The sequence below is a fragment of the Callithrix jacchus genome, chromosome 11, assembly GCF_049354715.1.
Source record: "Callithrix jacchus isolate 240 chromosome 11, calJac240_pri, whole genome shotgun sequence".
NCBI classification, from domain to species: Eukaryota; Metazoa; Chordata; class Mammalia; order Primates; family Cebidae; genus Callithrix; species Callithrix jacchus.
In genome coordinates this window covers 76,398,290-76,423,057 of record NC_133512.1, presented here as the reverse complement: position 1 = coordinate 76,423,057, position 24,768 = coordinate 76,398,290, and the positions used below count along the sequence as shown (strand labels likewise).

The window sequence follows — 24,768 nt, the reverse complement described above, 5'->3', positions numbered from 1 at the left end:
AAGTGGCCAAAGGGAAAGCTGTAGGGGGTATTTGGATCGAGAAGATTCTATATCCCAGCCCTTGAGCCACTGCTCAGGCCCACTCCCACACTGTGGAGTGTTTCATTAAATCACTGCTTTCATACTTTTGTTGCTTCATTCTTTCTTTGCTTTGCTGTGCATTTTGTCGAATGTTTTGGTCAAAACACCAAGAACCTGGTCAACTTGCAGCCAAGACCCTCTGCCGGTAACTTTGACTTGTGGATTTCCCCCACCCAACCAGCCAGATGTACAAAAGAAGAGGGGGCAACAGGGGTACTCTCCTCCCGGTGCACTCTTGCCCCTATTTCTTGAGTTTCTCAGGGCCTGCCTTGTGACTAGGAAGACACCCAGCAGTTCCTGCCCATCACCAGGGAAGACACTGAGCTCTTCAGAGAGGCCCCCGGCTTCAGGAAGTCCCTCTCTGTCCCTAATTTAAATCTCTTCTCTGGCCATTAAGCACAATTCCCTCTTGCCCTGTCATCACCGGAGAAGAAAGAACAGCTGCTCACCATTCCCCTTGTCTCACTGCAACCTCTGCCACCTGCATTCAAGTGATTCTCCTGCCTCAGCCTCCTGAATAGCTGGGATTACAGTCACCTACCACCACGCCCAGTTAATTTTTGTATTTTTAATAGAGACGGGGTTTCCCCATGTTGGCCAGGCTGGTCTTGAACTCCTGACCTCAGGTGATTCCCCTGACTCAGTCACCCGAAGTGTTGGGATTACAGGCCTGAGCCACCTAGCCAGGCCCTTTTAATCATTCTTAATGGGCTTCTAAACAGTTATTAAGTCCCCCTTCAGCCTTCTCAAAGCCTCATTTTACTTGCATTGAAGCTGAGAGCTTCTGAGGAAAGCATTTGACTCCAGGCCCCACAGATTTGCAATGTCTTAAATAGGCCATCAGCCACTTCACTCGCTTTAACCTGCATAAATGAGCAGTTCTGCCTTCTCTCGCAAAGTTTAAATCCATTCAAGGGAGTGCCCTGGCAACCAGCCCTTATTAATAAATGAAGCCCAATCTAGGCCAGGACAGGGCATTTTGCAATGAGAAGGGACACTGGCTCTAGGCACACAGCTCTAGGCTGCTTCTCTCTCTGAAGCTCTGTGTTTGCTGGATGGATCCCGTCTGTCTCCCACAGGGTCCTGGTAGGCTCTCACCTGACTCCCCACAATTGGGAAGGGAGTGCTGCCCTAATGAGCTCTCACCTGGACCTTTCTTGGGGTTACTGGACTAGGGTCACAGCAGCTGGGCAGCAGGGCATAGAGTTCAAGTAAGGCTTGCTCAGGCTCTGCTAGGTACACATTGGAGAGTTTCACTTCCTATTCCACCATAATACCATTTATCCCCAGTTCATTGCTCATGCCTGCAGGTGGAAGTCTGAGTTGTATGTCTAGACAGAGCTTCCAGCATGTCCCACTCAGAATCCTGCGGTTCTTTCCAGTCACAGGAAAGGGAAGGAGCAAGGCGGGTCAGTTGTAAGGCTGGTGGTGCTTCAGCTTTGAGGAAAAAGTGATTTCACTTCAATAGTAATTCTAACTAGAATGGATAAAATTGAAAGGACTGACAATCCCAAGTGTTGGCAAGGATACAGAGCAGCTGCAACACTCAGTGTTTGCTGCTGGAGTGGGAGTCAGAGCCACCACATTGGAACTCTTTGACAGCATCTGGCAATTGCTCCAACAATCCCACTCCCAGGTATATAAGCAAAAACGTGAGTTTTTATGTTCACCAAAAGACATGTACAAGAAAGTTCATAGTGTTGTAATTCACTTTTTTTTTTTCAGATGGAGTCTTGCTCTGTCACCCAGGCTCTAGTGCAGTGGCATGATCTCAACTCATTGCAACCTCCGCCTCTTGGGTTCAAGCAATTCTCCCTGCCTCAGCCTCCCAAGTAGCTAGGATTATAGGTGCCCACCATCACACCCAGCTAATTTTCGTATTTTTTAGTAGAGAGGAGGTTTTCCCATATAGGCCAGGCTGGTCTTGAACTCCTGACCTCAGGTGATCCACCCACCTTGGCCTCCCAAAATGCTGCGAATACAGGTGTGAGCCACCGTGCCTGGCCTGTAGTTCACTCTTAAGTTCATTTTTTAAAAGTAAAACATTTGAAACAGCTGCCACCCAAGTGTAGAATGGATGAATAAATTGTGATATAATCATAGAATGAAATCAGACACAGCAACTGAAGTACTGCTAGAGAGAACAACACGGATGACTCTCACATGCAGGAGGCTGACCCAGACACACAAGAGCACATTCTGTGTGATTCTAGTTATATGAAATTCAAAAAAGGCAAAACTAATCTCTGATGATAAAGATCGGAACAGTGGCTGCCTCTGGGAGAAGTGCTGAACAGATCAATGTGTCCAATCCTCTAGTTGAACACATTAGATCTGTGCACTTTGACTATAAGTGATACAGTAACACAATAAAAAAGAAAAGAAGGTGCCTACTGTGTTTTCTTTTTCCCAGATGACCAACTCTTATTCATCTGTTGTTTTGTTTTATTTTTTTTTTCACTATTCTGCTTCTGTAGCAGAAGATTTGAGGTGATTTACAAAGGCGTATGGTATATTTATGAGGGAAGAAATCTGGGTGATATTAAAATGAGGGCAGGAAAATAAGTTGGAAACCAGATGTGAGGATGATCTTCACTATTTATGTCAGGAAGTCCTGTGAACTTCCTATGGTGAACCAAATAGAGCTTCCTAGCAGTCAGTGCAAAGAAGAAACACAATTCCACACCCCAAAGTTAACAGTCCTGCTGATCAGAAGCACAGGTCTTTTGAGATCTGATAGAAACCTTTCCTGTATCGTTTCAGAACAGGCAACTATGTGATCAAACCCCTTTTTGTTTGTTTAAAACTTTGTCAAACATCCCAGGTTTGACCCTGGATGTCTGAATCCCCTCAGCCCACATGTTCTCACCTATGCCATGCCCACACTGTCCCCGTAGAATTTAGGGTGAGGCAGCATCCCAGTGATTGACAGGCTCCTCCATAGACCCCGTTTACTTTCTTGGGTGTGGTTTGGGGGAAGCACTGTTCATGAAGGCTGGGTTTCTGTTCTTTGGGGTGCCGGGCTTGCCACTCTTGTTTCTGGAACCCAGACTAGCAACCTCGGCCCGTGTGTTGCCACTCAGTTCATCTTCTTCCCAGCTGGCACTTCTCAGTGGCCTCATCCCTTCCCTAGAAGCAACTGTGCATGGGGCAGCTCCCCGGGGGCCGGACTCTTTCCTTTTTGGCATTTGGGTTAGTGGATCTTTCCACTTTCTGGCTCCAGTTTTTGAATTGAATTCATATATTTTCCCAGTCACTAGTGAAGAAAAAAAAATACAACAATCACATATACCAGAAAATTCCAACGACTGTCTCTTCCCCCACTTCTACCCTGCTCTCATCTGACTCCCGAGGGAAGATGAAGCATACTAGAAGATGTAAATCACTGACACAGACAGCAGGCGGCTGAATAGCACCGCAGTCTTCACCAGCCTGCCCTTGCCACAAGCTGCGCTGCCCCGACCACACAGGTAGCAAACAGCAAACCTCTCTGGATAGAAAGGTTTAGGAGTGTCTCAAGGACATCTCAAGTGCAGGATGAGAAGGCCATGGAAATCTTGAACTCGGTGCAAGCTTCGGCTAAATCAGGTTCAGTTTCTAATGGAATTACCCATTACTTTCTGATTTATTTTGTTTGTTTTAAAAGACCCCTGAATTCCTGCTACAAAAAGGAATTCATCAAGTGAGAAGGAAAAGGCTGATTTTTATTTACGTTAGGTTAACAGCAATTTGTAGACGCACATACACAAATCTGGCCCCACTTGGGATAATGCGAGGAAGCCATTTTTCTTGTGGTAGGGCCAGCAGACACTAATTGATTTAGGCCAATTGGCTCATATCTTTTATTTTCTTTTTTCTGTCTCAGCTACACAAAAACACAAAAATCCCCAGCCTTTTGCTCAGGAAGATCAGGTTTAAGGCAAGCCCCTGGTCCTTGCCATTCCCATACAGCATGAGTGGCCTCTCAGCTCAGGATCCCACCAGCACTTAAGCTAATGTGGGCACATTATGGTAACAAGCACCTAATAATAGAGGGAAATTTAATTCCAGCAGCAGCAGCGGCGGCGGCCGACTCTTACTGGAGAGGAGCCATCCTCCTTAGGAGGAGGACCGGTGCCGTTTGCATGTGAGGGTGGCAGGAAGCCAACACACTTGCCTCCTGAATTTGGTTTCCTTCCCTTTATTCACATCTATAATTGAGCCTTTGTACGCGGAGGGATGAGTGTAAAGGAGCTAAATTTGGAGCTGATTTCAGGGGCTGATGAGAGCTCCGGAGGCCTGCTCTACCTTATGCTCATGTTACCGACCAAGAAGAAATGATTGGCCCTGATCTAGGGAAAGAAGAAGCTACACTTGACATTTATCTGTATCTTCCGCTACTAATAAAACGCTATTAGAAGCATCCAGGAAGAATGTGGATGGAAGGGGGTTCGGTGAGTACCAAAGAGCAGGAAAAAATATGGATTCCTGGATTCACCAGTTCCCTCAACTGGTTCGGAATTTAGGAAGGGAGGCGAGAAAGAGGCACGGCCCTTGAATGTGAGCCTTTCGGTGGAGGCCCACTGAGGCCCCATGTCAGCGTGACCTGTACTTGAGCGGCTGCAAGCCAGCTGGGTTCACAGCTGATCTCACGTTGTATTTAGCCTAGAAGGGTCAGCACTGGAAAGACAACATAGCCAAACAGATTGACAAAATGAATTAAAAGCAGGATGGATAAGGTCCTCCATGCTCCTACCAGTCTGGAGTACGAAAAGCATTCTTACAGTGTTATTGCCTCTTAATTACCTGGATCTGTGGCTTCTCCATCAAAGACAGTGTTCATCTGGATAGTTTCCTACGGAGAACATAGAGACGGCATGGAACGCAACCCTACATTCCTTTCCCTGGCAAGACCACGCATCCTCACAACCCACATGTCTTACCCAAAGCCTTGACTTCTATGTCTTCTTTGGTTTTTTTTTTGAGTTGGAGTTTCATTCTTGTTGCCCAGGCTGGAGTGCAATGGTGCAATCTCAGCTCACTGCAACCTCCACCTCCCTGGTTCAAGTGATTCTCCTGCCTCAGCTTCCCAAGTAGCTGAGATTACAAGCACCTGCCACCACGCCCAGCTATTTTTTTATTTTTAGTAGAGACAGGGTTTCGCCATGTTGGCCAGGCTGGTCTCAAACTCCTGTCCTCAAGGGATCCACCTGTCTCGGCCTCCCAAAGTGCTAGGATTACAGGTGTGAGCCACCGCCCCTGGCCAGTTCTATGTCTTTAATAGGCACTGTGCTACGTGCTGAGGACACAGCAGTGAACAAGGCAGGCTTGGCTACTGCCTGTACAAAGCTTGCCAACTACAAACAGGTGCTACAATGCAGAGTGATAAGACTGTGATGGGGAGATGTAGGGTGTAACGGGGCACAGGGAGGGTAGAGGGGACATTTAAAACAAACTTGGGGGTTAAGGAAGCATCCTGAGTAAATCAAATCTGAGCATAGAAGGAAGAGTGAAAATGCCACACAGCACAGCTAAGACCTACATCGTGTCAGTGGATCACTGTTGTGTATTGTCAAGGTGGACACAGGTGAGCTCCTAGGTGTCCACACCTCTGGCCCTGGCACTCCAGCCCTCCCCTGTGGCCTCCCCTTGCCTAGGCCAATGCAATGTCACATCTGGGCCTCATCTAAGTCCTGTGCTCTGTGTCTTTTCTCTTCTCTGATCTGTCTTCAGTGCCACCCTCCAGATCTGTGTAATGCACCTGTCCCTTGTCCCCATAGAAATACCCGCTTCCCTCACATACTGCCCTCTAGAGGTGCCAAAGTCAGAGAGGTTAGCACAGTAACAAAGATTGTGTTTGGAGTTTAGCAAGGTTTCTAATCCCCAGTTTTTATCACTTAAAGGATCCTCGGGCCAGGTGAGGTGGCTCACGCCTGTAATCCCAGCACTTTGGGAGGCTGAGGTGAATGGGTCACCCGAGGTCAGGACTTGGAGACCAGCCTGACCAACGTGGCGAAATCTTGTCTCTACTAAAAATACAAAATTACCTTGGTGTAGTGGTGCATGCCTATAATCCCAGCTACTTGGGAGGCTGAGGCAGGAGAATCGCTTGAACCCCAGAGGCGGAGGTTGCAGTGAGCCGAGATTGTGCCATTGCACTCCAGCCTTGTCTACAACAGTGAAACTCCGTCTCAAAAAAAAAGAGAGCGAGGTGGAGGAGAGACAACTTTTCAGCTACCCTGTAACATTTTGCATTTGTGTGACATTAACAATTTTCAAACTATTTTTTCATCTGTTATCTCAAGGCAGGTGTCCTCACCCCCATTTTACAGGTGAGGAATCTAAAGCTCAGAGAGGCCAAGGAAGGTGATAAGGCTAAGTGGCCAGAGCCAACCCCGGACCTGGCAGGGCCCTTTCTCTGTCACTTTTCTGCAAGATGGTGGAAGAGCAAAGAAAATTTAAATCAGCCAGGCACAGTGGCTCATGCCCGTAATCCTAGTACTTTGGGAGGCTGAGGTGGCTGGATCACTTGAGGTCGGGAGTTCAAGACCAGCCGGGCCAACATGGTGAAACCCCATCTCTACTAATAACACAAAAAATTAGCTGGGAGTAGTGGCACATGCCTGTAACTCCAGACACTTGGGAGGGTAAGGCATGAGAATCACCTGAACCTGGGAGACAGAGGTAGTAGTGAGCTGAGACTGTGTCACTGCACTCTAGCCTGAGCGACAGAGTAAAGCTGTGTCTCAAAAAAAAGAACATATTTAAATCTCATTGGAGGCTGAAACACTAGTTTTGGTCTTTAAGCTTCATTCCCCCAACTCACTCTCCTAGAAAGCTGGTATAGACAATAAACACCACTACTCAATATTTATGAAATCCAGTTCTTCTGCAAATATATCAGCAGGCATGTTCAGTGGAGGGAACAAATTCTATCAGGAGCTCGTCACACGGCAATCTGTTCCAGCGGCCAAACGCAAGCACCTCCCTGAATGACAACCATGACCACGAGGCTGTGGCAGACCTGCCTTCCAGGGAGATGGGAGTCCCACCTCCCAGCGTCTATGCCAGTGCCCCTCGCTGTCCATACTCACCACCACCACCTCTCTCTTTGCATTCTTCATTTCTGCAGAGAACACAACAGGCAGAAGTTAAGCTTCTTGGGCATTAAATTGACCTTAAAATTCTACCCCCACAATGGTATTTCCCTAAACAGGCTTTGATCTCAGTCTTGCAGACACAGCAAAGAATTGTTCTGTCTGTAGATGTGTTTGTTGACAGCTTTCCATCTTCTCAGAAACAAATACATATACATATATATTCACACACACAATAATACACACATGATTTAATATTTTTTACTTTTTCTAGCTTATTATCAGTGGACCTAGGAAACTCGGTTTTAAATGGCTTTTGAGATAAGAAAGATTACATTGGATATCTCTGTTCATAGGCAAAGATTTTTTGCAATCATTCCCCATGCCCTTTAAATTTTATTTTATTTTATTTATTTTATTTTGAGACAAGGTCTCACTCTGGTGGCCCAGGCTGGAGTACGGTGGCACAATCACAATTTGCTGCAGGCTTGACCTCCCAAGCTCAATGATCCCCTCAGCTACCTCCCCAGTAGCTAAGACTACAGGCATACACTACCACACCCAGCTAATTTTTTTTTTTTGAGATGGAGTTTGCTTCTTATTGCCCCGGCTAGAGTGCAATGGTGTTATCTCGGTTTACCGCAACCTCCACCTCCCAGGTTCAAGCCATTCTTCTGCCTCAGCCTCCTGAGTAGCTGGGATTACAGGCATGCATGGCCACCACTACCAGCGAATTTTATATTTTTAGTAGAGATGGGGTTTCACCACGTTGGTTAGGCTGGTCTCCAACACCTGATCTCAGGTGATCTGCCCTCCTCTGCCTCCCAAGTGCTGGGATTACAGATATGAGCCACTGCGCCCAGCAATCCAGCTAATTAAAAAATTTTTTTTCTACAGACAGGGTTTCACTCTGTTGTCCAGGCTGGTCTCAAACTTCTGGGTTCAAGTAATGCTCTAGCCTTGGCCTCCCAGAATGCTGTGATTATAGGTGTGAGCCACCATGCCCAGCCCCCAGCCCCTTTTAACAAGTGGAATTAGAGGCAGTTTGTGAAAATCTCACAAAATCATCTCTTTCAATATGATCAATAGCCATTATTATCAAATTTCTAACCTTGTTTAGACATGCCTTAAGCATGTCAGACACATGCCTGTGGAGTGTTTAAAGCAAGCATTTTTTGTTTTCTGTTTTTTAAAAATAAAAACACTTCCCATTTCTTTGTCCTGCCTACCCCCATACCCTGGAGTCTACTTGAGGCCAGACCAGGAAAACCTTCTCAGGCCTGGAGCTGCTCAGATGGATCTTCCCAATCTACCCACTTCCCTGAAGTCATTCAGCTCCCTTACCCTACTGATTGCCCCCATCTCCCCTTTCTCACTAGTCTAACCTAAATAATTTGTGGAAATAATCAAATCCGTTAGAATGTGAGAATCAAGTATGATCTAGTCTTTCAAAAGAGTCCTGTGTCCAGCACAAAGCATTGGCTGTCCTCAGGACATCCCTCGTGGGCAGCAGTAAGCAGGTCCTGTCTACATTTAACATGTGGAGAGTTCTTTCTTCCTGTGCCATGTGGTGAGCGACAGACCTAGGTGTTTAGCTGAGCTGATTGGAGAGGGCCCTAGGTAGGGCACTGGGAGGGGACCAAGGTGAGAGACCCAGGCAGGCCAAGGCCCTGTGCCCCCGCCCTTCCCCTTCTCCAGCTGCATCCGACTTCTGTTTCCTCCCATCCACGGAAGATGCAGCTGAAAACACTCTAGACGTGATCGCAGCCTGATTCTCTGCCTAGTAAATGCCTTTTTATGTAGCACAACAGAGGAAGCAAAAAACAACAGACAAAAGAAACAGGTAGTGTACATACCTCCTTTCTTTGTCCTATGAGGGGAAGAAAAGAATGGATATTAATTCACCTGAAAGTATGCTGCACTGGTGCACAAATGACACCATGGGGTTCTTTGGGCAACTCTGCCCTTAGAGATACCGGGGTTGACTGAAAGAGAGGCCAGGGATAGGGGCCAGAAAGAAGGCAAGACCACCATCCCTGCTTCAAAGAAAGCAGCTTCATCAGTTTGGACTAGGGAGGTTCTGGGAATCTGATGAGTTAAAAAGTATCACCTTATAAACTTCAGGGAGTACACTGTCTCTGATGAGAACACCTGGTGAGGACGTGACTGCCCCAGTCAGACTGCCCAGCAAGTCTCCCTGCCCTATCCCTTTCTCCCCAAGAGCCGGCAGAGCGGAAGGCTTGGCTCACAGCAGGGAGGTTTGAGAGCTGGCAGTTACATTTTGGTTTCCTGTCACATGAAGAGCTGGACTTGGACCCTACGACCTTTCCCATGATCACCTTGGATTCTACAGCTCTATATTCTAATTTTCTTCTTTGCTACTTAACAAAGGCTGGCTGTCATATGGTACAACTAATTTCCAGAGAGGCTGAGTCTGAATCTGGTTTTCTAGCTAGTTTTTCTTCTTTAAGTCAACCATGTTGAAAACAATATTTACAACATAAGTTAAAAGAACCAGGTTCAAGGTGAACATTTAACATTTAGCCATAAATTACATGACAGTTGTAGTGTCTATTGGATTAGTTCCTTCAAGAACGTCTATCCAAATCCCATTACAATATACCACCATCCTTACAAGCAATTACTCTTTTAGAGCTGTTTTTTTTTTTTAATCAATCTGTGAATAGAGTTCAAACAAAAATGCCTTCTTTAATTTCAGCAGATGCTTGAGGATTTCTTACCTTGAAGTCAAGGTTGCCAATAGCAACAAACTTACACAATAAATATGGCAAAATGCAATGCATATCTTTATGCTAATGCCTTGTACTTTTATAGTCTTTCATCCACAGATTTTAAATTACTTGACAGTTAATAGTTAATATTTAAAACACCTTTAGAAGGCACACATGTCTTATCACCCCCTCTTTCTGCCATTGAGAGATCCTAGAACTCAGAGGTTCCAACACCACAAGACATTTGGGCATAGCGCTCAACTTAGAATCTAGAATCCTGAACTCACTGGGACTCATCTGTGAAGAATAAGGAAACAAGGTTTTTAAAAATGACTGGGTAGCATACTAAGCATTCGCCCTATATCAGGAACACAGCTAAGTGCTTTGTTTGCATTTACTCATTTAGTTGATTAAGTTTACGAATAAGAAAATTCAAGCTCACAGAGGTGGTCACTTGCACAAAGCCATATTCCAAGAAAATGGCAGAGCTAAGACTTGAGCCCAGGCCTCATCTAACTCCCAATCTCAGGCTCAGAACCATCTAAGTAGCAAGTTGTAAGAGCTGCCAAGAATCGAGAAGCCTGGCTCTGGGACAAGTCTGTGATTCTTTGGTGCTCTCTTCATGTCGCTCTACTACCTCACTTTTAGCCCGCAAAAGACACGTCACAGATTGGCACAATAAGAGGTATATTAGTGAGCAGGTGAAAATTGGAAAGAGAGACAACGACCTGCATTTACAACCCTTAAGAGAGACCAAGACCACATGCAAAGCACCGATAATTATTTAGTCACACAAAAACCCAGGTGAGTCACTGGAGACAAAAGCCTAATTCCCTTAGTGGTTTTTTCTGCTTGCTTTAATTCCATACTATCCTTTAAATATTCTACAAATAAGGGCACAGCACATTCTATCACTATTCACAACAGGGCTTTTCTGAAGGTTTTATTCAGGGCAAGGTCATCAGAAGGTTGATGCCCCAGTCTCATTGAGAGCCCATCACGGACAGAATAGGTTGCCAGGGAAAGCCAACAGGATGGTTTCCTGGCCTAGCAGGTGACAAAGAGGGTGCACCAGGACTGCGGGGAGCTGGATCCCTTCCCCCATAGCTCCTTTTCCTGCCTTCATTCCAGGCAACCTGCCTGGTAGAGAAATCCTGATTCTCCATTTTCCTTCTCCAGACATCACCAGAAACCGTGTCTTAAAGGGGAGGAGGACCCAGCCCGCTGGCAACTTACAGAGCTTTCTTGTTCTTCCCAGTCTTGCTGGAGCAGTGTCTGTGGATGGCTTTGGCCAACAGGATGACCAGGGACACCAGGAGACCCAGAAGCAATATGGAGCCCAAAGTGATGACAAAAGGCACGTACCACGCGGACGGAGAGTAAACGTTTTTCCTCAGGACCTGGTAGGTGACCCTGGGCTTGAACAACAGAGAGCAGGGAGGGTGAGTGGAGGGTGGTAGCGGTTTTGCCTTTCAGCACTCCCTCTCGCTGAGCGTTTCCTCCGCTCGTTGTTCTTGCTCTGTAAATTGGACATCTGTGTGCTCTTGGTTCTTGCTGCTTCAACACATCACCTTATTTATAGGCTTTGCAGACGTCCATTAGATCAAACCCAGAAATTTTAGGGAACTGAAAAGCAACTCCAGGCCTAATTTTATTCTCTGTCTTCCCCTTCCCCAAAACTAAAAAGAGTCTGTTGGCTTTTTTTTCTGCCATATCTGGGCATAACCCATGGATGAATATAGCCATTGTCTCTCACCAACAAGGCATAAGCCACGTAAGTCTTTTTTTTTTTTTTTTTTAACACCTTGTAGGCTTTTCAGGGTTTTCTCAACTACAAGCTGCCACTGCCAGAGGAGTGAGCTGACAGCACAGTGAAGCCTCAAGTTCAGCATCTGTTTCCTAGAGCGGAAGACAGATACCAAACAAGTTACAGAGGTTTCAAGATTGGAGATGTCACCATCAGGTCATGCTCTGAGCCCAAGAAAGGTGGGAACTCTTCACGGAGGGGAGCCTATCAGCTCCTCCCACAAGGAAAGTCCTTAGGTTGCTGGATGCCTCCATTCCCTGGGGTTCTATTGACTTGAGCACAGGAGACAGAAACAAGAACCAGCTCTGGAATAAACTCTGAGAAGGAGCTGGCCACCTTCACAGGGGGTTCTCTAAGGTTCTGATTACCTTCCTTCTGGCATGCTGCAGGTATGAGGGCTGCTGACCAGGGGTGCAGCTTCTATTAGGAGGAGGAGGAGGAAGAAAGGGAGCAGATGAGTCAGCAAGCCAGTTCCTCCAGGGGGCAGGGGAGATAATCCTATTGTCAGATTCCAGGCTCTCCCTTCCCTCTCCAGACCGATTCTGTGATAGCACCTGGTCATTTTCTTCCCACGCTTTCCCACAGTCTGTGTTTACTTTGTCAGTTCGAATACTTGTTTGTAATCTATCTCCCCCTCCAGATCAGTGGCTCTCAGACTTTAATGGGCATCAAAATTCCCTGAAAGGCTGATTAAAAACAAAGCTCACTGGGTCCCACCTCTAGAGTTTCTGATAGAAACTCTATCAGAAGTTTAGGTTAGTGGATAGAGTTGGGAATTTCAGGTTCCAGCATCCTCCCCTGGAGGTCATGGTGATGATCATGGTTGGGTGACCTATAATTTTAATAATCTAGGGTGGCCTGAGAATTTGCATTTCCCATCAGTTTCCAGGTGGTACTGATTCTGCTGGTCTAGGGACGACGGCACTTGGAGAACCATTGGCCTATACCATCATCTTCCTGAGAGCAGGGATCATTTTTGACTTGTCTGCTAAAGTGACGGGCACACTATAGGCATTAAATCGATATTTGTAGATTGGATGAATTGTTTTTGGAATGGAGGTGGGGTGTAGAGCACAGATTGGCATGTGAGACTCTTCAAAAGATGTGGAAAAGAGCACCCAGCAGCAAGTAATCTAATTTCATGGACATAGACTTGCAAAGACTCATCTGAATGAGCAGAGAGGAGTTGTGAAAGTAGCAGCTGGCAGCATGCCCATGAAAATCAGCTCCTGTGCCACAAGCCACATGGATCTCTCACAGGTCACTGCACAAACACCCAGTCTTCTCTACCAGAACAGGAAAAGTGAGTGGTTTTATGAGTCTGAGGTCTCACCAGATTTTTGCCACCCTGTAGCTACTCCCGCCCAGCCCATGGCTGCCATTTTCAGCAACATCGTAATACCTTAACTCTTTTCAGTCCACCCCACATATCTCCAGGGGGGAAAGAAGTCCCTCAATGTGACTCACGAGGGAACGTGACTGGGGATTCCAGGTCCTAAAGGCCTTACCCTGGGGGTTGTGGTGATGACCGTGGTCGGGTGCGGAATGACTTTAATACTCAGTGTCACCGTTCCTGTCTCAACGAGAGCCTCGGCTTTCTTCCTACCGGACAGCAAGTTGTCATCAGTTACGTAGACAAGTAGCTTGTAGTCCCAGATCTTATCAAGCCCACCAGCATAGTCAAAGCGAGACATAAGCAGCAGGCGTGTGACGTTGGAACCAGCATTGGGTGAGAAGGTGAAATGATTGTTGATGTTGCCTAATGAGATTTGATGCAGGGGTGTTGGTAAAAAGAAGCAAAGAGAGTAAGAAATAAAGGTTTAGAAGAAAACTGCATTCAATCATTCTCTCAAATTTCCACACCTCAGGTGTAGACTATATCTCTGATATACCAGAGCTGGATTAATTATATGCTATAGGCTTTAACTGCACCAGAGATGGCGTTAGTACAAAGAAACCCTTGCTCACCACCAGCGTGGCTGCAAACGGCGTGAGTAGAAAAGGACAATAGGACAACATCCTTAGCCTAGTACCATCTTGCTGAGTATTAAGCAGAGACTTTGTAACCCTGCTGCAGCCCCTTCTGATTTATCATCCAGCAATTATTTGGTAACAACATGTGTAATTCACACTTAGACAAATGAGTGGGCATCAAGATGGTGGAATAGGTCACATCCCTAGCCATGGACCAAGTTCACTACATGCTTTTCACAAGACCCAGTGGGTCACACTGGTTATGGATGTCCCTGGAGTCCCCCAAAGGAAGGTGCCTCCTGGCTTTGCAGGAATTGCAGCCCCAGGTCCTCCTGAATCCACCCCATCACACCCCCAAACACACACGCAGCTCTGCTGAGGCTCATGGCTCAGCTCAGGGAGCCTGGGGCAGAGAGGCTGTCAGCCCAAGCACACGCCTGCTCATTCCTCCACTGGCTCCAGACTCATTACCGACTGAACACCAGTAAATGGAGCAGGAGATGATGCAATTTTTGTTCCCTTAGCAGCAAAATGCTCCATAAAGGCCTTAGGGCTCTCAGTATGGATTATTTCCATCTTCGGCAACTGCAGTCTCGAGGCAGTTTCTGCCCCTGGGTTTTGTGACACAGCCAGCTTGAGAGGCTTCCTACTGTTCGAGTTCCTGCTCCGCCAAGGGCACAGCAGGCAGCAGGATGGGTTTTTACTCTCACGTGGAATTGTTCTGCCTGTTTGGGTTTAAATCTCTGGCCCCAGCACTTCATTAGATGAGCTATTTTGGTCTAATTTCCATTGAGGGGTGCACTTTTTTCCCTACAATGGTATATTTTTAAAGAGAGAAGATGAATGGAGCAGAAGAGAATTCCTGAGGACACATTTCAAAACGCACTTAATCTATTTAATCTATTATTATCCAGAGAGAGGACTGGGATTCCCTGCCCCCACTACAGGCTTTCAGGAAAAGAGGTGGTCAAAAAGTTGGACTGAATTTTTTCTAATGACACTAACATGCTTTATGACTCATACTGTAGTCAGGAATTGGGGGTGGGGTTCACCCATTTCTTGGGACTTTGGGCAGTTACGTATGGGGGTCTGTAGGAGTGAGGAGAGAAAGGGAAACCGAGAGGAGCGCTAGGAAGCATAGGGGCCGCTAGACTCTGTATCTATGCTTTCCTCATTCAAATACTTCCCCAGCAAGCTGGGCGCAGTGATATGCACTCGTAGTCCCAGCTACTTGTGAGGCTGAGCAGGAGGATTACTTGAGCCAGGCGTTCAGGACTAGCCTGGGCAACATAGTGAGACCCCCCATCTCAAAAAAAAAAATGTCTTCCCTACTCCCATCCCACTTTGCCCAGATCAGTGTGTGAGCACAGAGCCCCACCCTGGACAATATCAGGGTCCTCAGAGACAGGGCCAGGGTCATCGACACCGAGTGCTATACCTGCGCCAATGGAGTAGCGGAAAGATCTGGGGCTGGAATCAAGGTCAGTACACGTCAGCTTGAAATTCTGAATATTCGTGCCAACTTTCAGATCCACTGGGAGGGCCAGGAAATAAGAGTTTGGAGTACAAATTGGCTTCTCATCATTTTCTTCAAGGATGTTCACGGTAACCTAGAGCAGCAAGAAGGTAGTTGGTCATTCTCAACAGCTAAGACTTATTGCGTGCTTACTGCATGTAGGCAGTTTTCAGTCTAAGCACTTTTCCTAGATTAGCTCATTTAAACTCAAGTGAGATAGATGACATGATTATTCCCATTTTATGGATGAGAAAATTGAGGTTTAGAGAGACTAGGTAATTGACCTAAGATCACTCAGCTAGTGAATGGCATAGCTGGGACTTGAACTCAGGTCTTTCCTACTCCAAATCCAATGTTATTAACTCCTACACTGTGTGCATGTGTGTGTGCACATGTATACATATACCTCGCCCTCTACACACACGTGCATGCGCCTGGACACATAGGCTCACTGGCAAATAATACTGAATTATTTTTCCAGGAAGGCGCGAGTTTACGGTGACTCCATGTGCTTCCTTGCCTGCTGCCACTTGTGAATTGGAAGTTTTTTTTTGGAGACAGAGTCTCGCACTGTCACACCCGGGCTGGAGTGGTGCTGTGGTGCAATCTCAGCTCACCGCAACCTCTGCCTCCCGAGTAGCTGGGATTACAGACGCCCGCCACCATGCCTGGCTAATTTTTTGTATTTTTAATAGAGATGGGGTTTCACAACGTTAGCAACACTGGTCTCGAATGCCTGACCTCGTGATCCAACCCCCACTGGGCCTCCCAAAGTGCTAGGATTACAGGTGTGAGCCACCGCACCTGGCCTGTAATTGGAAGTTCTTTAACTCCGGCATACACAGAAATGGTTCTCAAGCCTGGCTCTGCTTGCTTGGGCCCACTTCAGATTAAATAGATTGGACTCTCTGGAGGATGGGGCCCAGGGCCTTCATGTATGTTCCCCAGCTGATTCCAGTATGCAGCAGGGCTAAGACCCACTGGGACAGAACAAGCAGGCCTGGTTAAACTAGGATGTCATCTGTGACCTGGGCTATTAGCACTGTACTAAGCCCTAGGGCTAACCTGCCACAAGCAGGGGCCAGTCTATTTTCTTTCATCACGGTCTTTTATGCCTGGTGAACGGGAATACAGCCTGGGATGCCTGCCAGCACAGAATCGTACAATGGCAGCCCTGAAAGGGACTTGTGTGATCATTTAGTTCACCACCCTTTTTTAAAAGCTTATGAATTTTGAGTCATGTTCATGCTACCTTTGAAATTTGGGATTTCAGCTATTTCTGAGCCTGGGAATAAATGGAAATGTTCACTCTAGTTAGCTCCCAAAGTGAAGTCCATTCATTTTTCTCAAAAAAAAAAAAAAAAAAAAAAACCCAGCCTAACAAACACTGCAATTATCTCCAACTTTCCTTGGTAGCAATGCCAAATCTTGCACATCATTAAAAGCATCATCCCATTAATTCAGAGCAAGCCATTGGAGGAGCCAGACTGTTCAGCACTGGGTTGTCGGGTGACTCTTCATTTAAGAGACGGAGAAATAGGGACACAGAGATAAGCATTGCTCAGACTCCCTTGGAAAATTGGGATCAAAGTTGAGAAATGAACTCGGTCTCCTGACTCTGAACCAATCTTTGTCGATGGCTGCCTGCTGCTGAGAGTTCATTTTGCCTTCATGCTCTTTTTCTTTACTAATGGGAAGGACCAGGGAATAGTTCGGTCTTTGTGGTTGTCATGTTGCCCTTGGATCATCCAAACCAGACAACACGGACCTATTAGACCCTTGCAACTCGAGGTGTGGCAGAGAACCAGCAGCACTGCCCCAGTTGGAAGCATGGCAGAAATGTAGAATCCCAGGCCCCTGACGCACTGACTCCGAGTCTGCATAAACAAGATTCTCAGCATCAAAGGTTGGGAAGCAGGCTAGCAGCTCAGCAACGGTTTTAAGATCTACCCCATCTGCTGTGTGTGGGGGCGGGGTAGGAACACAGCATAACTGCTCCTGGGGAGGAAACGTTTAACTCCAAAACCACACTCAGCTTCTGGGCAGTGCGCATTTCACCACCATCCTTCAGTGAAGGCAAAGCGGGATTTAAAGGGCCACAAGAGGAACCTCGTCCCACAAAGTGGCTTTGTGGGTCCACCAGACATTCCAATATCTGGCCACCAATTTCAGTGTTTCTTTCTGTCACCCACAAACTTAGTCCTCAAAAACATGGGGGGTTGGGTGCAGTGGTTCATGCCTATAATCCTAGCACTTTGAGAGGCTGAGGCAGGTAGATTACTTGAGGTCAGGAGTTCGAGACCAGCCTGGCCAACGTGGTGAAACCCATCTCTACTAAAACTACAAAAATTAGCAGGGCAAGGTGGCGCACACTTGTAATCCCAGCTACTTGGGAGGCTGTGGCACAAGAAGCACTTAAACCCAGCCCAGGAGGTGGAAGTTGCAGTGGGCCAAGACTACACCACCATACTCTAGCCTGGGCAACAGAGCGAGACTCTGTCTCAAAGAAAAGAAAAACACGGATCTTTATTTCCCAGGGCACCTTTACTTGTTTCCCACCACTTCCACAGGATGTGCCCTGGGAAGTTTCCTCACTGCCGCATCCACACCCTGGGGGTGCCGGAGAGACCCGAGGTCAACCAATTGGGTTAGAGGCACTATACCCAGCAGCCCCACTCACAGTGACGGAGCTTGTGTCCTCGCTGTTGGTGGCCTGGATTCTGAGAATATACACGGGGGTTGTTTCATAGTCCACTTTAGTAATCAGCTGGAGTTCTCCTGTCTTGGGATTAATCCAAAATACATTCGGGTACTGGAGGCTGGCCCCTCCAGTGGAGATGGAGTACACGAGGCTGCTCTGAGGGAGGTCTTTATCAGCGGCTCGCACCTGTCCCACTCGGGTTCTGGCTGGAGGAATAAAGTAACTGCAGTAAGTTCTGCTTTTAGCGGGTAGGGAAGGATGATCCAGGAACAGATGTCCTCACTGCCATGGGCAGAAGGACTTCTGGAGGCCTCCTTGCTGTCCAAACTCTGTTTTATATCTTCAATTCTACTAAATTGAAATCATGCTAACCAGCACCCACCAGGTAACTGACCCTATGATCCAAGCAGTCCTGTGAGGTGTACTAGACAATTTACGCCCCTCCCTTTTTTTATTGAAATGGAGTCTCACTTACTCTGTCTCCCAGGCTGGAGCTCAGTGGTGCAATCTCAGCTCACTGCAACCTCCACCTCCTGGTTTCAACCAATTCTCCTGGCTCTGCCTCCCAAGTAGCTGGGATTACAGGTGCCCGACAACACACCCAGCTAATCTTTTTGTATTTTTAGCAAAGATGGGGTTTCACCAAGTCAGCCAGGCTGGTTTTGAACTCCTGACCTCAAGTGATTCACCTGCCTTGGCCTCCCAAAGTGCTAGGATTATAGGGGTGAGCCACCTCACCCAGCAATTTGTGCCTTTATATAGACTCCAGGGACACCAATCATTTTGCTCTCATAAACAATAGTGCCAAGAACGTACATCCTCACACAAACATCTCTTTGCTGCAGTGTTGTCTAAAAGGCCCGTATGTTTCAATTTTCTGTAATGAGCATGAATTGCTCTTATAAAAATAAACAATTTTGAAATAATTTAGCAATTGGTGATTACAGTTTATAGATTTTTAAATCCTCTTCCATTTTGCTAATTTTACAAATACAGTTGGTGGGGCTGCTAGCATTCTGGCTTGCTTGTTTTATAGGAGTTCCTTCCCATAAACTACATTCCTCAAGGGCAGAAACCTTCTCTTGTTCCATTCCAGATCCCAGCACTAAGTGTGTGACCCAAAGTAGGTGATCAAAGAGAACTGTAGCAAGATCTGTGAGTTCACGAAAGCCTGTTCCTTTCTGATTTGCTATTCACTGAATAAAGTATAAGAAATTAAAAGCATTTTCTTTGGACCTTCATTTTGCATTTTGCTTGAAAACTTAATGTCAGGAAATGGAGACCATGTTGAAGAGAATGGATCATTTGAGAGGGAGTGTTTTGGTTCTGGTTTGATTTGTTGTTGTTGTTTTTAATATGAAAAAAGTATCCAAAGGCTGTGGGGAGTCTATTACACGAGAGCATTTACAGTATTATCTTCAAGCTTAGAGAGCAAAAGAGAGGCAGACAGTGAAGCTGGAAGTGGGGAGTGAGTCTTCTCCTTAATGGGGAAAGAGTCTGCAAAAAGCAGGGTGTCATAAAGGGTAGAAAAGAAGGCCTCCAGTGAATCCTAGCAGGAGAGAGAGAAATTGTCTTTGTTTGTAAATGAAGGAAATACGGAAATGGGAAACCTTTTCTCTGTTGTTAAATTTTAAGTCTCTGGGTGAGCTGGATAAAACTCACAGTGGAGACCAAGAGAAAACTTAAGCTTTGAAAAGGGAGGATTAGCAGAATTGGGCAAACAGACAAGGAAGAATCAGAGGCTTCCAAGAAAGGCAACAGTTTTCAAAAGTCCAAGTTTCACCTGAAGGCCTCCTTAGCAGCAAGGATAATTTAAAAGAAATAAGAGGTGCAATAAATACTAATCAGCTGTGAATCACTGTGCAAAACAGCACAGGAGGCCTCCAGAAGGGAGCTTTCCACTCCAAAGAACACGCGTTTGGACACAGTCCATCAAGAGCACTGTGGTCTGTGACTTTGTGACTTACCTGGTCTTCTTTCTGACACAGAAAATACATAGGATGGCCTATCAAAAATGATAGGAAACTCATTTTCTGGGCTTGTTAGAATATAAATGTAGATGTTATCTAAAAATGGAGATAGAAACACATTAAATCACAAGTTCATGCTCATCCATTTGTTTATTCAACATCTTTAAAGAATCTCCTGTGTACAGGCTCTGTGCATAGGGGATACCAGGTGACTAAGCTCTGGGAACTCATGCCTTTTAGATGCTGAGGGTGGTCACTTTTTGATAAGCACATGAGCACACAGGGCACTGCAGAACCCAGAGGAGGAGCAGCTTCCAGAAGAAAGTACAAGCTGAGCCTTACAAGGATAGAATTAGGAGATTGGCGGGGTGTTGTAGGCATATACAAAAATGCCAAGGTATAAAACCACATAATTCACTCAGGAAAACTTCAAGCTGTTTGCCCCGTTGGAAAAAAATGATGGCTTGGGCCAAGGGAGGTGGCTCACACCTGTAATCCCAGCACTTTGAAAGGCCAAGGTGTGCAGATCATGAGGTCAATGATTTGAGACCAGCCTGATCAACATGGTGAAACCTTGTCTCTACTAAAAATACAAAAATGAGCTGGGCGTGGTGGCACGTGCCTGTAATCCCAGCTACTTGAGAGGCTGAGGCAGAAGAATCGCTTGAACCTGGGAGACAGAGGTTGTGAAGAGCTGAGATCGCGCCACTGTACTCCAGCCTGGGCAAGAAAGTGAGTCTCCATCTCAAAAAAAAAGGTTGGTGGGGGGCTTCGAGGCAAGTGACAGAAGGTGAAGCTGGAGAATTAAGGGGCAACAAATGAAGAAAATTCTCGTATGCCAGGCCCAAGAGTTGGTACTTGAACTTGACAGCTACAGGAGATGCTCGAAGGCTTTAACCAAGGAAGTAATATGATGACATTTGCACTTCCTGAAAAATCATTGACAGAAATATGGAGATGCATTGGAAAGTGGTGAAGGTAGGGAGACCCTTCAAAGACCTTTAAGTGTTGTAATTCAGTCCCTGGGAGAGAGCAGTACTAGTGAGATGGGGGACCTAGTACACTACCTAGTATTGCCCAGCAGAGTTTAGTCATTGATAAGGAAGACACTCATGAAATAAAACAAAATGATACTTGCTTTTATAGTGAGGGGCCCCCACATCCTGCACCTGGATTATCACCATGTATTTATTGCCGGCTGCTAGATTACTTGGATTTTCATAATCTAGGTCACCAATCAGCTAGATTAAAACAGAGATGGTAGATTATACAGATTAAACAATCCTATTTATTGGTCTGAGAGAGACATTTTCAAATATCGCTAGTGGATATGTAAATTGGCAAAACACTTTTGGAAAACACCTTGCCCATAAAAATGAGGAGCTTTAAAAAGTTACGACCATACCTTTGCTCACTGCTAGCGAACTTGTTGAAATAATTTACCAGGAGAGAGAATCTATGTACAAATATGTTCATTAAGCACTACTGCTCAACAGCACAGAATCAGAACTTCAGATTCATTGAAGAAAAGCACAAAATTGAATCTTATATGCAGGGCTGTTTCGTCATAGCAGTCCCTCCTTATTATCTGTGGTTTTACTTTTGACAGTTTCAGTTACTTACAGTCAACCGCAGTCTGAAAATAGTGAGTACAGTGCTATATTTTGAGAGAGAGAAACACACCCACATAACTGGATTTCTTTATTCTTCTTTAGAGATAGAAGTCCCCTTTGTTGCCCAGGCTGGTGTGCAGCGGCTATTCACAGGTGTAATCATAGCTCACTGCAGCCTCAAACTTGTGGCCTCAAGTGATCCTCCCATCTCAGCCTCCCAAGCAGCTGGGACTGTGGGTGTGCATCACCATGTATGCCACATAACTTTTGTGATAGTATTTTGTTATAATTTTTCTATTTTATTGTTCGATATTTTTGTGAATACTTACTGTATCTAATTTATAAATTAAACTTACTATAGGTATCTATATATATAAGGAAAAAACATAATATATGTGGGGTCTGGTACTGTCTGTGGTTTCAAGCATCCACTAGGGGTCTTGGAACATATCCCTGTGGGTAAGGGGGCACTACTGTATTTTGAATACTTATGCTGGCTGGGCACGGTAGCTCATGCCTAGAATCCCAGCACTTGGGGAGGCTGAGGTGGGAGGACTGCCTGAGACCAGGAGTTTGAGACCAGCTTGGGCAAGACAGCAAGACCCCATCTCCACAAAGAACTAAAAAATTAGCCAGGCATGGTAGTGCATTCCTGTATTACCACCTGTTAGGGAGGCTGACATGTGAGGATCACTTGAACCTAGGAGTTTGAGGCTCTGTTGAGCTATGATTGCCACACTGCACTCCGGCCTGGGTGACAGAGTGAGATGTAGTGTCTTAAAAAAATAAATAAAAATAAAAAATACTTATGCATATATGTAGAAAATACACATAAAATATATCTACGGAAAAAAGTCAAGAGGGAAATGTACCAAACTATTAACACTGGTTAGCAGTAAATGGTGATGCTTTTCTGTGCTTTTACATTTTCTACAGTGAACATGTATTAATTTCCTAAACAGAAAAAAATAGAAGTTATTTTTAAGATGGTACGATGAAAAAGTCGGTGAGATGTACTTGGGGATTGAAGAAGGGTTTGGGGTGTGAGGTGGAGAAGAAAGCACCGTGAGGGGAGGGTAGCAGGCAGCTGGCTTCCCTCCCTGTGGCTGCCGCTTTCCCAGCCCTTCCGTTTTTCTCTTCTCCTTCCCCACCAGCCTCCAGCAGAAGCTCTGTAAGGAAACGTCTAACTCAACTCATTGGGACCCACTTTTCATGCCCATCTTTCTTCCAATGCAGCGTTTGTCCCTTGGAGTTGCCCGCCCAGGGGCTCCCTATACATCCTCGCTGTCTCCCTCTCCTCTGGTCTCCAGTGGTTCCACGGTATGGAGTTTACCCGGACACGCTCAAGGCCTGGCCCTGCTTTCTCTCACCTCACACCTCTATGGGCCAGGAATGAGCACTCAAATAAACAAAAGTGCCTGAGCACAGAGGGCACTGATGTGTCTGTGAAGGCACACTAGGCAGGCACACAACTGCGTGCTACCCGAGGAAGAGTCCAGTCCTTAGCAGCCCGGGAACAACTATGTGTAACAAACGATTCCTGGAACGGGGTTAGAATAAAGAGCGAATGGAGAACACAGACTCACTATTAAGCCTGTCAGTTACAGTCGCTCTGAGAGGGGGTTACCTTGGAAATTTCTCTCTATGGGGCAGCAAAAGCACGATGCATGTTGGACCAATTCCCGGTGCCCTTTTAATGATGCAACGACCATTAACTGACCACAATTTTCCCAGAGCCAGCTGGATCCTGTGAAAACCTGCCGCCGCTCCCCACTCCAGATGGCGTGGTGAAGTTGAATCTGTTGTTTGGTGCCTCACTGTCATCATCAAAGCAGAAATTGTTCAGGTCAAGAAGCAACGTCCCGTTGGCTGTTCTTTCCGGCACCATCATGCTGGTGAAAAGACACAATTCAGTATATCCCCCAACAAATAGTGATGGAGTGTTTCTTCTCACATGGGTCCTGGGCTAGACCTCTCTGCTTTCACTGTAATTCGAAGTAAGACCATGGTCACGGCAGTCACCTCCTAACTGGTCTCTCTGATTCCGCCCTTGCTGCCTTTTGGGCTATTTTAAACACAGCAGCCAGAGGGATCCTGTTAACCCAGTGTCAGATCATGTCACTCCTCTGCTCCTAAGTCCCAAATGGCTCCTCATTTCACACAAAGTCCCACCTTTGATCTTTAGGACCCTTCGTGATATGCCCGCCTTTTCCTCTCTGAACATCGCCCACTAGTTCTTCTCCTTGTTCACTCTCCTCCTGCCACTCTGGCCTCCTGATGCTCCCTGAACTCTTCAAGAGGCTCTGGCCTCAGTGTCACTGCACTCACTCTGGAATCCTCTCCCCACAGATACCCACATGGCTCCCACTTTCACTTGCTTTCGTCTGTCTAATCAAATGTCACCTTATCAGTGAGGCTACCCTATCTAGAATGGCAGTGATCCCTGGCTGGTGCTTCCTTTCCTGTTCCCCTCTTTATTTTTAATTCTTAACACACATCATCATCTGATACACCGTTCTGTTTATTGTCTATTTCCTTCCTAGAAAGTAAACTCTATGAGGGCAAGGATCTTTGCATTTTTCTTGGCACACTCAATAAATATTGGTTGAGTGAATGAAAAATAGACTTATAAGACTAGCACAGACATGAAGAAGAATGTAAGAAGAAAAGTACAAATTTTACCTCCTGCCTGAAGGAGTTTCTAATTAGGCTAGGGCAAATCCCTGTACCCCTCGTCTCCCATGCTTTGAAGATGGAGAATTCCTTGACTTGTGTTCTAGTGGCTTCAATGGCCTAGAAGGGCCTCCTAACACCTTTATATTATTCATTCAAAAGAGGTTTATTAATGGTCAAATGTGGGTGTCTCAATCTCAGTAGACTCCAGGGTTTAGGTGAATAACACAAATGAGTAAAGCTACCCCCGAACTTAGAGCCTTCTAATGAAGCCCAGCTTTTGTGGGAGGTTCTGAGGAAGACTAATGAACACCTTGAGGTTTCAGTTCATTGAAAGCCTTTCTCATGTCTCCACATTTCACTTTCTTCGTCTATAAAATGGACATAAATGATATCAATTAGTTTTTACTACAGAATGCACCATCCCCAAACTGAGTGAATTAAAACAACACGCATTTATTCTTTCTCACAGTACTATAGGTTTTCCCACAGTCCTTCTGGTTTTAGTTTCGCTCAGGTGGTCTCTGTGATCACTGACAGCTTGGCTGGGGCTTGAGAGTCTAGGATGGACTCACACGCCTGGAGGTGGGAAGGTGCTTGGTTTCTGCTTCTTCTTGTTCTTGTC

General features: G+C 46.0%; 1 protein-coding gene across 1 annotated transcript in view; it reads right to left on the bottom strand.

The window, feature by feature from the left end:
- Nucleotides 1-2,511: 2,511 nt before the first annotated feature.
- The window catches only part of CDHR3 (cadherin related family member 3), a 66,356-nt gene continuing 44,099 nt past the window's right edge, over nucleotides 2,512-24,768 (bottom strand). Inside the window, exons 9-19 of the mRNA XM_002751711.7 lie at nucleotides 23,191-23,362; nucleotides 20,996-21,098; nucleotides 19,855-19,953; nucleotides 17,867-18,093; nucleotides 15,109-15,280; nucleotides 13,205-13,455; nucleotides 11,126-11,307; nucleotides 9,014-9,027; nucleotides 7,155-7,186; nucleotides 4,867-4,915; nucleotides 2,512-3,337 (exon numbers count right to left, since the gene is read on the bottom strand). Of these exons, the coding sequence (XP_002751757.2) occupies nucleotides 3,033-3,337; nucleotides 4,867-4,915; nucleotides 7,155-7,186; nucleotides 9,014-9,027; nucleotides 11,126-11,307; nucleotides 13,205-13,455; nucleotides 15,109-15,280; nucleotides 17,867-18,093; nucleotides 19,855-19,953; nucleotides 20,996-21,098; nucleotides 23,191-23,362 (1,606 nt within the window). The 3' untranslated portion in view covers nucleotides 2,512-3,032. The remainder of the gene's footprint in view (nucleotides 3,338-4,866; nucleotides 4,916-7,154; nucleotides 7,187-9,013; nucleotides 9,028-11,125; nucleotides 11,308-13,204; nucleotides 13,456-15,108; nucleotides 15,281-17,866; nucleotides 18,094-19,854; nucleotides 19,954-20,995; nucleotides 21,099-23,190; nucleotides 23,363-24,768) is intronic.